The sequence below is a fragment of the Rhinatrema bivittatum genome, unplaced genomic scaffold, assembly GCF_901001135.1.
Source record: "Rhinatrema bivittatum unplaced genomic scaffold, aRhiBiv1.1, whole genome shotgun sequence".
Classification (NCBI taxonomy): Eukaryota; Metazoa; Chordata; class Amphibia; order Gymnophiona; family Rhinatrematidae; genus Rhinatrema; species Rhinatrema bivittatum.
In genome coordinates this window covers 1-16178 of record NW_021820908.1, presented here as the reverse complement: position 1 = coordinate 16178, position 16178 = coordinate 1, and the positions used below count along the sequence as shown (strand labels likewise).

At 43.2% G+C, this 16178-nt stretch overlaps 1 protein-coding gene across 1 annotated transcript in view; it reads left to right on the top strand.

Annotated features, from left to right (window-relative positions):
• Nucleotides 1-1058, top strand: part of LOC115082284 (sperm-associated antigen 8-like) — a 105343-nt gene extending 104285 nt beyond the window's left edge. Inside the window, exon 6 of the mRNA XM_029586517.1 lies at nucleotides 247-1058. Within this exon, the coding sequence (XP_029442377.1) occupies nucleotides 247-369 (123 nt within the window). The 3' untranslated portion in view covers nucleotides 370-1058. The remainder of the gene's footprint in view (nucleotides 1-246) is intronic.
• Nucleotides 1059-16178: the final 15120 nt, after the last annotated feature.

Genomic DNA, 16178 nt, shown 5'->3' with positions numbered 1-16178 from the left:
CATGCAATTTATTTTCTTTAATGTTTTCTTTTTATTTCATCATTTTATTAATATGTAAGATGTTTTAGTTAAATTTTATAGGCTCTTAGTTTATTTATTGTTTTATCTATCAGACTGAATTCTTAGATTTTATAGTTTTATTCCTACTTCATTGTATTTCCATTTTAATTGTGTGAACTGTTGTGATGGTATGTCTGAACGACGGTATCCAAAAATCTTCAAATAAATAAATCTGGTCTTTTTTAGGGTATTTCAAACATCCGGACAAGAGACATTCCATTTAAGAAAAATGCTACCTTCACTACACCCATTGATGAATATCTGGATGAACCGATGCCCTACACCTTGGAGAATTATCCCAATCTATAAACCCTTGTTATGCATTTCTTCTGTAGTATTCACAGACTGACCCTCTCATCACTCTTCTTGAAGCACAACCTGACACTTCCACTCTTCACCTTGGGTAATGCACAACCTGAGTCTCTCCTCACCACTTGCATGATGCATAGCCCAACTTTCCCACCATCCCTCTCCTTGCATGATGCAAAGTCCAATTCTCCTCCCCTACTCTTTACATAAAATATAGCCTGAGTTTCCCACCCCACTCCCTTGCATGATGCACTGCCCTGCTCTCTCATTCCCTTTCTTCTGTTGTGACACCAGCCCCAATTCTGCCACCCTCTCCTTCTCCTTGGGTGACTTTCGGCCCAACTCTCCTACACTCCCTCTTTATCCTTTGGTGACATACATCTCAACTCTCCTACCCTCTCCTTTTCCTTGGGTGATGCACATTGCAAGCCCAATTCTCCCACTCTCTCTCTTTCTCCATGGATGACATGGTCCAACTCCCCCCCACCCCTTCCTTCCCCTTGGGTGATACACAGCTCAACTCTTTCTCCTTCCCTTGAATAATGCACAGCCCAACTCTCTCACCTTCCCTCTCCCCAGGAGATACATAGCCTAATTCATCCAGTCTTTTCCTTTGAACAGAATATTTCCCTGCTATTGTTCTACAGTGCAGATTCTGGAATTGCTGCTGATAAATTTGTGATATATAATACCTGTTGCTGTCTTTATTATTGATGGTTGATAAACAGCTCCTCTCTTATTCATTTGATCCAAAATCCATTTCCCCCAACAGAAAAAAATATATCTACTATAAAAGAAGTGAATATTTCTACCATATTACATGTTTCCTTTGACTGTATTGATGACATTGTCCTGCTTATCTGGGGGAAGGGCTCATGAATGTGCTGTTGTACCTCTGGTAATGATTGTTCTGTACAACTCATAAAGGGGTCGAAGTAATAAAACACATGCTACAATCCAAGTTGGATTTTAGTGTGGGTTTCATTTAATATGCTTGTTAAAATAAGTAGTCCCCACTGGATGCAGGAAGCTAATGACATGTAAATAATCCAGGAGTAAAAAAAAAGCGCACTGAACAGCTTTTCCATATCATCCTCATACACCAGTCCAATCCAAACATGTGGGTTATGTCCCCTCCCAACAAATGGAGGCAGAATATATGGATGTCTCCAGTGACATCATCACACCTGTGTCTAGGTCAGTGGTTCCCAACCCTGTCCTGGGGAACCCCCAGCCAGTCGGGCTTTCAGGATATCCACAATGAATATGCATGAGAGAAAATTTGCATATGCATGAGAGAACATTTGCATATTCATTCCCTGTACGTACCCGGATCAGTCCAGACTCCTGGGTTTTGCCCCCCCTCTAGCAGATGGAGATAGAGAAGTTTTAAAAAAAAAAACTCCGCCTTATACAGGATGGTGCCACGTACAGTCCGGCAGTATTTCAGTCTCCAGCAGATGGTGGAGGTGCAAGGCCTACAGTCTGTGCTGATTCCATAGTGGAGTTAGAGTTGTGAGTTCTGTGAGTTTTAGAGAGTTTTAGGTTGGTAAAACCTTTTTACTTTGATTTAAAAAAAAAAAAAAAGCAGTTTTTGTCCTGAGCCTCCCAGGGGGTTTGTAAGGTCCTGAGGTGACCATCCCCCGCTGGTTGTTGAGGCAGCTGCATTACAAGGGTCGAGGGCCCTCTTGTTCCAAGCTAGCAGGTCTGGGTGCGACACCGGGGAGCCCGGTTCACTCCACCCCACCAGATCAGGACCGTGGATCACTGCCGGGCAAGTCTTTAAAAAACAAAAAAAAGTTTTGATTTTCTTTCATTTTCTGTCAGTGTCACCAGTGCTGTGGCTCTCTTCACTTCCTGACTCGGCGCTTGGGCGGACCACGATTATTTTTCTATTTTTTTACAGAATCGAATTTTAGCTTTCTCAGCCCCGATGCCGCGCTCGTCTGCGTGCCTTGCATGTAGCTCGGCCCGCGCGTGTCTTTCTCGGGAGGGGCTGTGCTCGGCATGTCTTCCCGGGAGGGGGAGGGATCCTCCAGGGCCGCAAAAATGGTTAAAGGCAAAGCTGCTCGAGCTCCTTCAGTGTTAGCTGCACCGAGATCAGCTGAGGCAGATCTGTTCCCGCTGAGCGCAGGAACAGAGGCCATTTTGGAGTCTTTTAGATCAGCGATTCGTGCAGCTATGGGGGAGGGGGATTCTCCCACCTCATCTCTCTCCTCAGCCAGGGTTTCCTGGAGGGAGCGAACCTTTACTGACTCCTCCTCTTCCTCCTTCTCCTCAGAGGAAGTAATTGACATACTGCGGGTGCCCAAGGTGGACGCAGCGGTGTCTGCAGTCACCAAAAAGACCTCAATCCCAGTTACGGGTGCTACAGCCCTGAAGGATCTGCAGGATAGAAGGTTGGAGCTGCAGCTCAAGAAAAATTTTGAAGTCTCGGCACTGGGAGTGCGGGCAGCTATTTCCAGCAATTTTGCCTTGTGAGCAGGCCTTCGCTGGGTTCAGCAGTTATAGGCTAATGCTGGTCTTTCCGATGCTGAAGCACAGCAAGCAGGAAGCTTCAATTGCTTACAGTGCGGATGCACTCTATGATCTGTTACGGACTTTGGCCAGATCCATGGTGTCAGCAGTCTCGGCTCGACGGCTCCTGTGGTTAAGAAACTGGTCGGTGGATATTTCCTCCAAGGCTCAGCTGGGGACGTTGTCTTTCAAGGGTAAATTGCTTTTTGGCAAGGACCTCGAGGATATGATTCAATCCCTGGGGGAGAACAAAGTTCACTGACTGCCAGAGGATAGGCCCAAGTCGAGGGGCTCCTTTTTCTTCACCATCTCAATTCAGAGGGAATCGGAGATTTCGTCCATCCAGAGCTCCAGCTTCTTCCTTTTGGCAAGCGTCCGGTCGCCAACAGAATTGGTCTCAGCCCTTTTGTGGCTGATGCTTTGGCAGAACTGGGGCTACCCAGTCCTCATCTGGGGCAAGTCTTCCCAATGAAGGGACGCTGACCCATTCCTCAGTTCCAGCTGTCGGGGGGCAGATTGTCCCTGTTTTATGAGGAATGGGTCAAGGTGATGTTGGACCAGTTGGTCCTTACTGCGATAAATCAAGGCTACGCTTTAGATTTTAGACACCACCTTCCGGAGCGGTTTCTGGTCTCCCCATGCGATTACGAAGAGATACGACAGGCAGTACAATATACCTTGCAACACCTTCTGCAACTCAGCGCCATCACCCCGGTTCCTCAGGCAGAGCAGCAAAAAGGGCTTTTTTCCATTTACTTCGTATTCCCCCAAAAAGAGGGGTCCTTCCGACCCATTCTGGATTTGAAGCGCGTAAACCACTGCCTCAGGGTGCCCCGTTTTCGCATGGAGATGTTACCTCAGTCATTGCCTCGGTAAGAAAAGGAGAGTTTCTGGCATCACTGGACCTAACGGAAGCGTATCTTCACATAGGCATTCGGGCTGACCACCAGACGTTTCTGAGGCTCTCTGTGATGGGTCGCCATTTTCAGTTTCTAGCTTTGCCCTTCGGTCTTGCCACCACGCCCAGAACGTTTACTAACGTAATGGTTGTGGTGGCGGCTCATCTGCGCAGAGAGGGGTTCCTGGTGCATCCATACCTGGACAACTGGCTAATTCGGGCAAAGTCAGAGTTGCTTGGCCAGTTGGCAATTTTCAAAGTGCTTCAACTCCTGCGATCACTGGGTTGGGTGATCAACTTAGCCAAGAGCTGACTGGTGCCCACCCAGTCTTTGGAGTTTTTAGGAGCTCTATTCGACACTCAACAGGGGAGAGTGTTCCTTACCTCGGACTGAATTGTCAAGCTACAAGGACAAGTGTGGGACTTATTGGCCAACCATTTCACCAGAGTGCGGGATTATTTGCAGGTTCTTGGCTCCATGATGTCCACTCTGGAGCTGGTGCCCTGGACCTTTGCTCATATGCGTCCTTTACAGTTCGTGTTGGAATCCAGTCTCTGAACAGTTTCATTTACCTGCATGAGACTAAATGCAAAATGCGTGGATGAGACGATGGTGCAAGGAAGAGGGATTCAGTTTTGTTAGGAACTGGGGAACCTTTTGGGGAAGGGGGGGGAGTCTCTTCCGAAGGGATGGGCTCCACCTTAACCAGGGTGGAACCAGACTGCTGGCACTAACCTTTAAAAAGGAGATAGAGCAGCTTTTAAACTAGAACAAAGAGGAAAGCCGACAGTCGCTCAGCAGCGCATGGTTCGGAGAGAGGTATCTTTAAAGGATACTAATGATGCATTAGAATTAGGGCATCCCGACAGCGAGGTTCCAATAATTAGAAAAGTAGTCCAAGTGCCTGTAACTAAAAACTCACCTGAGCTAAAAAATGCTAACTTATCCCTATCAATTAAAAGGCAGAATGAAAATACAAACAAAAAACAAACTTTGAAAAGTTTGTATGCTAATGCCAGACGTCTAAGAAGTAAGATGGGAGAATTAGAATGTATAGCAGTGAATGATGACATAGACTTAATTGGCATATCAGAGACATGGTGGAAAGAAGATAACCAATGGGACAGTGCCATACCGGGGTACAAATTATATCGCAATGACAGAGAGGAGCACTCGGGAGGAGGTGTGGCTCTTTATGTCCGGGATGGCATAGAGTCCAACAGGATAAACATCCTGCATGAGACTAAATACAAAATTGAATCTTTAAGGGTAGAAATCCCTTGTGTGTTGGGGAAGACTATAGTGATAGGGGTATACTACCGTCCACCTGGTCAAGATGGTGAGACGGACAGTGAAATGCTAAGAGAAATTAGGGAAGCTAACCAAATTGGTAGTGCAGTAATAATGGGAGACTTCAATTACCCAAGCACACTGGTGCAGGACAAATCTCACTTCCACTGAAGAATTCAAAAAGTCTGTTTATTTCAGAAGATTCAATGTCAAATACATTCGATTGGCACCTCCATCAGTAATAACAGTGATTTCTTAAAGTCCCCCGACACGGTCCCGTGTTTCGCGACTGCTGCATCGGGAGGGACCAAGGTAACAGTTATAATCTGCAATATAATATACGTACATAAGAAGTGGAACAGCTTGGCTACAATAACCATTAAAACATAGAATCACATACCTGTAGCAGTAATCACTGGAGCGCAAGCGCCCTCTGAAAATGACAGCCATTTAAACAGAAAAAGGCGCAAAAACAGAACCTCTCGCGAGATCTATTTCAACCAAATTAATCAGCGGATTTCCTCCATCAGTCAAAAAGATACCACTCAATATCTTTATTAAGTCCTTTGGGGGAAACGGTATCAAGAGTGAAGATCTCATCTCTGCTCTCTCCGACCCAGTGTACCGGAGAAATCGCCCCCCCCCCCCCCCCGGGGTGGGTGGGGAACCACCTCTAACACTAGAAAGGAGAGATCAGAGATGGAATGGCCACTGTGGGACCAGTGGGACACCAGGGGCTCGTCCATTCTAAGTGACCGGATATTTGAGCAGTGTTCTATTATCCTTGTTTTAACCATCCTGGTCGTTTTTCCTACGTACAGTAAAGAACAGGGACATCTCACAATGTAAATGACACCTTTTGTGGTGCAATCAGAGTTTGAATACAGTCTAAAAGAACGCCCGGTGATAGGGTGTATAAAGACTGAGATGGTGTCTGTATGGCTGCACATAGTGCAGTGCCCACACGGTCTGTGGGTACCCTCCTTCCTATGAGTGTTGTCAACATCTAGCGCTGCTGTGTGCACCAGTCGATCGCGCAAATTTCTTCCCCGTCGGAATGTAAAACGAAGGGGACTATGAAATAAATCTGATAATGCTAGTGCTGACCAATGGCGCCGAATCCATCCCTATCGCTTTTCCCACTATTGAAAAAGGCAGGATGCAGTTGTTAGCCGTATCATCAGAACTAGTAGGTGGGAGAAAGAGCCAATCCCGGTTTGTGTACAAAGCCCTTTTAAATGCCTTCTTAATCACTGGGCCGGATAACCCCGATCTAAAAACCGGGCAGTCATAGTTTGGGCTTGGGTGATGAACTCGGCTCGAGAAAAGCAGAGGCGGCGTAGCCTTAAAAATTGGCCAATGGGTATATTATCCCGGAGAGCCCTAGGATGACAGCTATCATAGGATAATAAGGTGTTGTGGTCCTTGTCTTTACGGAACAGGGTGGTCTCAAAATGATCTCCCACTACCGAGATCAAGATGTCTAAAAAAGAAACATGCAGTGGATGAATGCAAAAATTAAATTGTATATTACAGTTTAAAGAGTTGACCCAATCAAAAAACATAAAAAACTGCACGTCAGTGCCTGTCCAGATAACAAATACGTCATCGATATAACGTAACCAGACTTCAATTACCCCAATATTGACTGGGTAAATGTATCATCGGGTCACGCTAGAGAGATAATGTTCCTGGATGGAATAAATTATAGCTTTATGGAGCAATTGGTTCAGGAAGCGACGAGAGAGGGAGCAATTTTAGATCTAATTCTCAGTGGAGCACAGGACTTGGTGAGAAAGGTAACGGTGGTGGGGCCGCTTGGCAATAGTGATCATAATATGATCAAATTTGATTTAATGACTGGAAGAGGAACAGTGTGCAAATCCAAGGCTCTCGTGCTAAACTTTCAAAAGGGAAACTTTGATAAAATGAGAAAAATTGTTAGAAAAAAACTGAAAGGAGCAGCTACAAAAGTAAAAAATGTCCAAGAGGCGTGGTCATTGTTAAAAAATACCATTCTAGAAGCACAGTCCAGATGTATTCCACACATTAAGAAAGGTGGAAAGAAGGCAAAACGATTACCGTCATGGTTAAAAGGGGAGGTGAAAGAAGCTATTTTAGCCAAAAGATCTTCATTCAAAAATTGGAAGAAGGATCCAACAGAAGAAAATAGGATAAAGCATAAACATTGGCAAGTTAAATGTAAGACATTGATAAGACAGGTTAAGAGAGAATTTGAAAAGAAGTTGGCTGTAGAGGCAAAAACGCACAGTAAAAACTTTTTTAAATATATCTGAAGCAAAAAGCCTGTGAGGGAGTCAGTTGGACCGTTAGATGATCGAGGGGTTAAAGGGGCACTTAGAGAAGATAAGGCCATCGTGGAAAAATTAAATAATTTCTTTGCTTCGGTGTTTACTGAAGAGGATGTTGGGGAGGTACCCGTAATGGAGAAGGTTTTCATGGGTAATGATTCAGAGGGACTGAATCAAATCACGGTGAACCTAGAAGATGTGGTAGGCCTGATTGACAAACTAAAGAGTAGTAAATCATCCGGACCGGATGGTATACACCCAGAGTTCTGAAGGAACTAAAAAATGAAATTTCAGGCCTATTAGTAAAAATTTGTAACTTATCATTAAAATCAGCCATTGTACCTGAAGACTGGAGGATAGCAAATTTAACCCCAATATTTAAAAAGGGCTCCAGGGGCGATCCGGGAAACTACAGACCGGTTAGCCTGACTTCAGTGCCAGGAAAAATAGTGGAAAGTGTTCTAAACATCAAAATCACAGAACATACAGAAAGACATGGTTTAATGGAACAAAGTCAGCATGGCTTTACCCAGGGCAAGTCTTGCCTCACAAATCTGCTTCATTTTTTTGAAGGAGTTAATAAACATGTGGACATGACTAAGCGCACAGAGTAGTAGATGAGCAGCTTCATCCCAAAACTTCTGCTAAAGAAATTCATTCCTGTCACTGGAGCCCACAAAGCCCTTTTACAAAATCACAGGGTTTCTCAGCCGTGCAGCTTACTTCATTTGAAGTAGACTCTCAGAGGGGTTGAATTTAACTCCTTTGTGTCGGATATTTTTTATTTCTAAGCAGGTGATTTCAGGCATTGCTTCCCAACGCTCTTTTTATTTTCTGTACTGTATCCAAGCAAGCAGCATCTCTCTCTCTGCAATGTTATGTTTTAGTGCTTCCCTTTCATTTCTGTTTCTTTCGGCAGTGTCAGCTTGAAACTGACATGGCGTCCCTGCATTTCCTGTTTCATTCAGCTCGATAGGTACAGGTCCCGCTCTGAGCAACCTGCCCTGCAATTTAATTCTAAAAAATGTATATCTCTTTGCAGATTTGGTGGATGCTAAGCCCTGATGTTGGTGCTTCGGGATTATGCATCACACTAAATGGTGACCAAAAACCACCTGAGGAAGGAGACAGAGAGGCAAAGTAAGAGACAGGCATGTCACTCCTTCTTGTGTCTTTTATTGTATCTAAACAAAATATTTTGCCCTATCTTAGATACTTATATTTACAACCTTTGACTGAGAGGATAAAATATATTTACAGATAGATTTCTTCTCAAACATATCGTAGAAATCTCATTGTAAAAAGCACAATCAAAAATAAACACTTAAAAGTCCCTGCCTCTGAGGTACAGTAAAAACCACTCTCTGAGGCCTGAACACTCCACGGATCCAGCAAATGGGGTGGGTTTGGAGGGATAATGGTTTTCAGAGTTCCAGTTTCCCTAAGAAAAGTAGGATTGTAATTCTCAGCACGCAATAGGGCAAAAGCAGGACTGGCTCAAGCCGATAACTTGAGGCTATCTGGTGACCCATTATCTCAGCTCATTGTGGAGCCAATGTAATAAGCTATGCATTAAAACCATGTGCACCATTTCTTAATGCCTGTACTTTCAAAGGTTTAGCTCCCAAGGCAGTAAACTGGTATTGTACTGATATACCAGGAGTTTAAAAATATGCACACACACACACACATTCAGTTAAAATGGGCACTCAGCTTTTTGCTTAAGCTGAGCTCACATTTTACCTCGGGAGAGTTATTTTTTTTTTTTTTTTTTTTTACCAGAAATTAAGCTTTGTGCACGCGCAAATCAGGTTTTATTTTATTTAACATTTCTGTGCATAATCAGGTTTTATGTGCAGAAAAAAGGATTTACTGTCTGTACAGAAAAGCCAATTTGTGCACAAAGCACAATTTCTGCATATCCATACTGATCCCCGCACCATGAAGTCCAGTTTCAGCCCCGCAGACTAACACTGAGTACAGGAACTTTACCTCTGACCAGGACTTGAATTTCCAGTGATAAGAATATATAGGTTAAGCCTACCCACCTTTCTGCATTGAGGGTTTATAGCTAATGCCATCATTAACATGGGATTTCCATAGAGGTGTGCTAATTTGTGCACATATGCTAAAGCGTGGTTGTGCGCAAAACTCCTCGTTAAATCTGGACAAAAATGTGCGTAGAACGGCTCACTAGCAAGTGTGTACAGACTAGCACAATTTATTGCATTGGCCCCTAATCTTTCTGTGCAAACTCTTTCTAGTAATGTGCAGTAACCATCTGTGAACCCTGGCTGCACGTTGGGGTTAAATTGCTGTGAATATTCTCTGATGAATCAGAGAGCAAGAAATGGCACCTCGTGGAGTGTCTCTTTAGTTCACCGGTGGTAATATTATGGCTAAGAGTTCCTTGTTGCAAGGTTTGGAGAGTGCAGCCCCTCACTAGGGATTAACAGAAATGACACCTGTGAAACCCTGAAACTAAGGGATGGGAAACAAGGCTTGCTGTACAAGGGTTCTGTGCCGTTTTCATGTCTGTGAATCGAATGATGCCTTCAGACCAAAGATGATAACCTGCTGAAAGTTAAAATGATAATATCCTATTTTATTTTTTATTTTTTTTTAAAGATGAGACCATTATTTTTGGTATCAGCATTGAGAAAAGAGATCAAGGTTTTACTGATTATTCTGTATACAAGATCTTTGGAATGCAAGTTAAAAATTAAAAATTATCACAGCAAAAATGAATCTTCTCTCTGTATTTGTACTTAATTTTGAATGTTTTACAAAGTGGAAATGAACTGTGTAAATGGGAATTAACTGAAGATACAAAGTCATTAAAAAACTGTTTCAACTCCTGCATCAGAGTTTTTCACATTGAGGAACTCCCAGAGTGCTTCAAAACAGAGTTGAACCTCGGTTGTCCTAACTGAGCTCTGACTATAAAACTACATTTTTGTTTATTATTATTTGCCCTACTTCATGTTCTGCTGGGAATAAAAATGGCTGGCAATCAACCAGAAAGTGGCTGAGAGTTGTGTCTGACTGGGCAACCTGACTAAAGTTTATACTGTTTTATAATTAGTTGGTTAGTAATTTTTTGCAGCAATCTGTATTTAATGTAATTGTCCAGCAACCTGTTTGAAACTGTTGATCTAACAAATGCAAGTGCAGTGTGGAGACCCCCAACCCTTTACATACACCCACTGGAAGAATTTACGCTCCTTGTGAACATTTCCAAATGGTAGGAGTCTCCCTCTGCTGGAACTTGGTTTCCACCCCACCTCTATAGCCTCTGAATTCCTGTAATCCTTATTCTGCTTCTTTTTTATTATTTTTTTAGGACATTAAAACAAGTCTGCAATGAGATTAAAACCAGGGCTGGCTCAGCTGTCTCTGAATCCTTCTATAATTCTAACCTTTGTGCTCAATAGAATAGGCAAAGTAGTGCGCATATTTGGGCAGCAAGGTGAATATTAATATCATAATTTAATTGTGGGTCTTTCTGTTTGTAACATTCTCTTTATCTTGATGTAATGTTTAATATGGTTGATAACAGAAATGTAGAAAGAACAGGCCCAAGGGGACTTGGTTTGTGTAATTTGTTTTTACAAACTTTTAGATGTACTGTCAATCCTCTTCTTCCCAGTGATATGTGTACAAGTTATCAGAAGACCAGAGATGTGACAATCAGTTGGTCCTGTGGTGTTCTGACATGGTTGTTTTTGTTGTAGCCTATAAGAAAACTAACCCCAGAATGGCACACAGCCACGCACAGCATCCAATTACAACAGCACTGACTGTACCACCCAAAACGACCAACTAAAAACAGGGCCAACTGTTCCACATGTCTACAAACCACAGTGCAACTGGCTTTCACAGATTAACAAACCACAACATGGCCAACTATCCCACACATCAGTTAACTGTAACACAGCCAACTGTTTCATACATACCGACCAAATGAAACATAGTTGACTGTTCCACATTTCATCAATCAGCCACAACAAAGCCAACTGTTCTACACTTCATCCACTACCACACCCTGGCTGGCTGTTCCACACTCTCACTAACCAACCACAATAAGGCCAGCTGTTCTACATATCAACCAAACATAACACAGCCAAATGTTCCACACACAGTGACCAACTGCAACATGGCCAACTGTTCAACACATCAACTAGTTGCAATGTAGGTGAATATTCTGCACACTAATCAACCACAACAGGGCCAACTGTTACATATACCAGTCAGCTGCAACATAGCTGATTTTTCCATAGGTCAATCAACAGCAGCATGACTGACTGTCCTAAATCAATTAACTGCAACACAGCCAACTATTCCATAAACAACTAACCACAGTAAGGCTGACGGTTTCACACCTACCAACCAATCACAATAGAGCTGATTTTTTAGCACCTCAACCAAGTCTAACACAGTTGACAGTTCCACCTACCACCATCCTTTGCAAGACAGACGGTTCTGCATATAAATAAACCACCTAGGAGCCAATGTTCAGTCTATAAACACATTGTCACAAGACTGACTGTATACACGACTGTAAACTCGTTCCATATGGAAGCCGACCATTCCATAAGTCACTGCTCTTTCAGCAGTTCATAGAAATAAACCACTAGCAATAACTTATCAGAAACATGGGATAACCTGCATGAAGCAGCAGTTACTAACAGAAGAAACTTGCTGGGCAGACATGGACTATCATTACTATGTTACTATATAAGGGGATTAACAATCTCGCCTCAAACCAATGAAAACTCTCTGGTTTATGCTCTCTGAGTCTCTGAGACTCCCTCTCCCTATGCTATGAAGGAAAAAGGTGGATATCTTCCAGGAAGAGGGACACTGGAAGGAAGAAAAAGCAGTAAATAGAAATGCAAACATCAGTATGCCAGTCGTCTGCCATGTGTAGTGTGTAAGAGATGAAGGATGATATCATAAGGCAGCTCAAATCACTGCAGGGAAAGAGGCCCCAAGTCTAAAAGAGACCATCGTGAAGAAGACGACTTGAGTAATCAAACTAAGAAGACTTCACAGAGCGTGGTCCATCAGACCGTGTTGCTCTTTGATACACATGCCAGGACATATTGACTGAAGGCAATCTACTCTTAGGTACACCCGTGCCAGTTGCTGGAGGTGGGGCTGGTTTGGGGACCAAGGCAAAGGGAATGGAACATAGCTTATTCATATGCTATGTTTCCTAAAGTTTCAAACATGCATATCCTGAATACTACAAGATTTCAGCTCTTCATGAAATACATCAATGCAAAAAACATCACTGTGGATTCCCATTCTGTTTTATTTTTGTTGATACGCCTGCTGATTCCACTATTCCAATGCAGCTGATGTCTATCTTTTCCTGTCCAGTGCATACTTTTGCCTCTCCCCTTAATCTTCTGCTTGTCCCAGCACACAGAGCAATGGGACAGCAATGGGACTGACAGGAGTGGCAGAGATGGTGTCTCTGGAGGAAGACACAACTGAACAGAGGATAATGCTTCAAATAGCACAGCTAAATGGAGAATGCTATTGCACAGTGGGTGTAGCTGTTACACATAGAGACAGATACAGATTTTAGGAATGGCACATCTAGAGCAAGGATGTTTCAGAAAAGGCAGAGCTAGATGTAGTGGGTTTTAAGAGGGAGAAAGTTAAAAGAGAAATATTTCAGGAAGGGCACAGCTGGTAGGATAGTTGTAATTCAGGGACTGCACAGCTGGATAGAGGTATATTTTAGGAAAGGCACAGCTGGATGGCCAAGGATCTATCAAGAAAGGCACAGCTTTTGGATAGACAAAGTTGGGTTAGAACAGCACATCTGTAGAGGTAAACCTCAATGAACATGTTCTTGGGAGGGGAATGCTGGAGAGAAGTGTATTTTAAAAAGGCACAAATGGAGGGACAGAGTAAGGGAAAATCATGAAGGAGAATGATGGATGAAGAAAGGTGAATACAGATCAGCTGGATGGGAAAGGCTATATCAAAAAGGGCACAGTTGGATGGGGGAGCATGGTACTCAGCTGGGTGTCCTCTTCTCCCCCACCATGGTTATTTGTCCAGCCTTCCTCATCCAGCCCAGATTTCTGAAATGTTTGCCCTTTCAGGGATCTCTTGGAGCAATATCCTCATCTGTTTGATACACATTGTCACTATTCGACCTGCACCTGGGACTCTGGGGAATCTGTCCTATCAGTTCGGTCTTCAGAAGATATTACGGGAGTGCAGGCGTTGAGGCTTCCTTGGTGTTATTGCTTGAAACGGAAGATTTCTATAATGCTGCATCCAGCTGTAGCACTACAGAAATAAGTAGTAGTAGCAGAGTAGTAGCAGTAAAAGGCTGCTGGGTCCAGCACTGTACAGTAATCCAGGTAAGGGTGTGTGAAAGATGAACAGATTCTGCCCAATGGTGGACTTCCTGCAGCCAGGGTATCACTCCAGTGTATGAGTGTGTATGCGCTCTGTCCTCCACTGTTGTGTGCACAGGTTCTCGGTTTTGCTGTAGTCTCTCCTGATGCAGTTACCTAGAAATGGATGTTTGAGATGAAAGAGAAGCGCCTCCTGCGGTGGGCGGTAGTGTTTCCGTAATAAACCGCTGGAGGAAGAGCAAGCTGCAACCCCTGCATCTTCAGAAGGTCTTCTCAAGTCCCTGGAGCAGCAAACCCATACAGACTGAAAAAAAGATATTTATCAAACATGTTCATCAGATGATGTCCTCCTCCGGCTGCTCCCCCAGAAGCCAGTATGTCCTCACTTTGCCTTTTCCCTGAAACAGATACAACAAGGCAGCCTTCAGAAAATATGACACAATATGATTCATCTATTTGACTGAGTACAGCTCTGGACAGAGCTTCAGTTTAAATTTACCATACACAGCTAGTGGAATGAATATGGGGGCTTAAGAGCACCTTGCTCCTCCCTTTGTATAGAAACACATAATATGACAGCAGATAAAAGCCACATGGCTCATCTAGTCTGCCCATCCATATCTCCTGCTCAGCTTTTCAATCCTTTCCTCTCAAAGAACATCTATGCTTCTCCCATGCTTTCTTATAGTCTGATACTGTCCTTGTCTCTACCACCTCCACAGGGATGCTATTTTGAAGCAAGGAAGAACATAAGAACATGCCATACTGGGTCAGACCAAAGGTCCATCAAGCCCAGCATCCTGTCTCCAACAGTGGCCAATCCAGGCCATAAGAACCTGGCAGGATCCCAAGGGGTAGAGAGATCCCAAGCAGCTTATCCCAGGAATAAGCAGAGGATTTCCCTAAGCCACCTTAATAATTATCAATGGTCTTTTACTCCAGGAAATTGTCCAATCTTTTTTAAATGCAGCTAATCTAATAGCTTTTCTCCGGCAACAAATTCTAGAGCTTAGTTATGTGTTGAATAAAAAAAATATTTTCTCTTATTTGTTTTAAATGTATCACCTAGTAACTTCATTGTGTCTCCTCTAGTCTTTGTACTCTTCGAAAGAGTAAACAGCTGATTAACATTTACTTGTTCCACTTCATCTCCCTTCAGCCATCTCTTCTCCAAGCTGAAGAGTCCTACCTTACCTCTTTAGTCTTTCCTCATAGGGGAATCATTCCATCCCCTTTATTATTTTGGTCTCCCTTTTCTGCACCTTTTCTAATTCTACTATATCCTTCTTGAGATGTGGTGACCAGAACTGCACACAAGACTCAAGATGAGGTTGCACCATGGAGCGATACAGAGGCATTATGATATTCTCTGTTTTATTCTCCATTCCTTTCCTAATAATCCCCAGCACTCTATTTGCTTTCTTGGCTGCTGCTGCACACAATGCTCATTGTATGGTTTCTCTATGGAGCGATACAGGGACATTATGATATTCTCTGTTTATTCTCCATTCCTTTCCTAATAATCCCCAGCACTCTATTTGCTTTCTTGGCTGCTGCTGCACACAATGCTCATTGTATGGTTTCTCTATGGAGCGATACAGAGGCATTATGATATTCTCTGTTTTATTCTCCATTCCTTTCCTAATAATCCCCAGCACTCTGCTTTCTTGGCTGCTGCTGCACACAATGCTCATTGTATGGTTTCTCTATGGAGCGATACAGGGACATTATGATATTCTCTGTTTTATTCTCCATTCCTTCCCTAATAATCCCCAGCACTCTATTGCTTTCTTGGCTGCTGCTGCACACAATGCTCATTGTATGGTTTCTCTATGGAGCGATACAGAGGCATTATGATTCTCTGTTTTATTCTCCATTCCTTTCCTAATAATCCCCAGCACTCTATTTGCTTTCTTGGCTGCTGCTGCACACAATGCTCATTGTATGGTTTCTCTATGGAGTGATACAGGGACATTATGGTATTCTCTGTTTTATTCTCCATTCCTTTCCTAATAATCCCCAGTGCTCTATTTGCTTTCTTGCTGCTGCTGCACACAATGCTCATTGTATGGTTTCTCTATGGAGTGATACAGAGGCATTATGATATTCTCTGTTTTAGTCTCCAGTCCTTCCTAATAATCCCTAGCACTCTACTTTCTTGGCTGCTGCTGCACACTGAGCAGACGATTTCAATGTATTTTCAACGATGACACCTAGATCCTTTTTCCTGCATGGTAACTCCTATTGTGAAACCTGTATTTGTAGATATAATTTGGATTAGTTTTCCCTTAATCCATCACTTTGCACTTGTACATATTACATTTAATTTGCCATTTGCATGCCCAGCCTCCCAGTTTGCAAGGTCCTCTTGCAATTTCTCACAATCCTCTTGTGATTTAACAACTTTC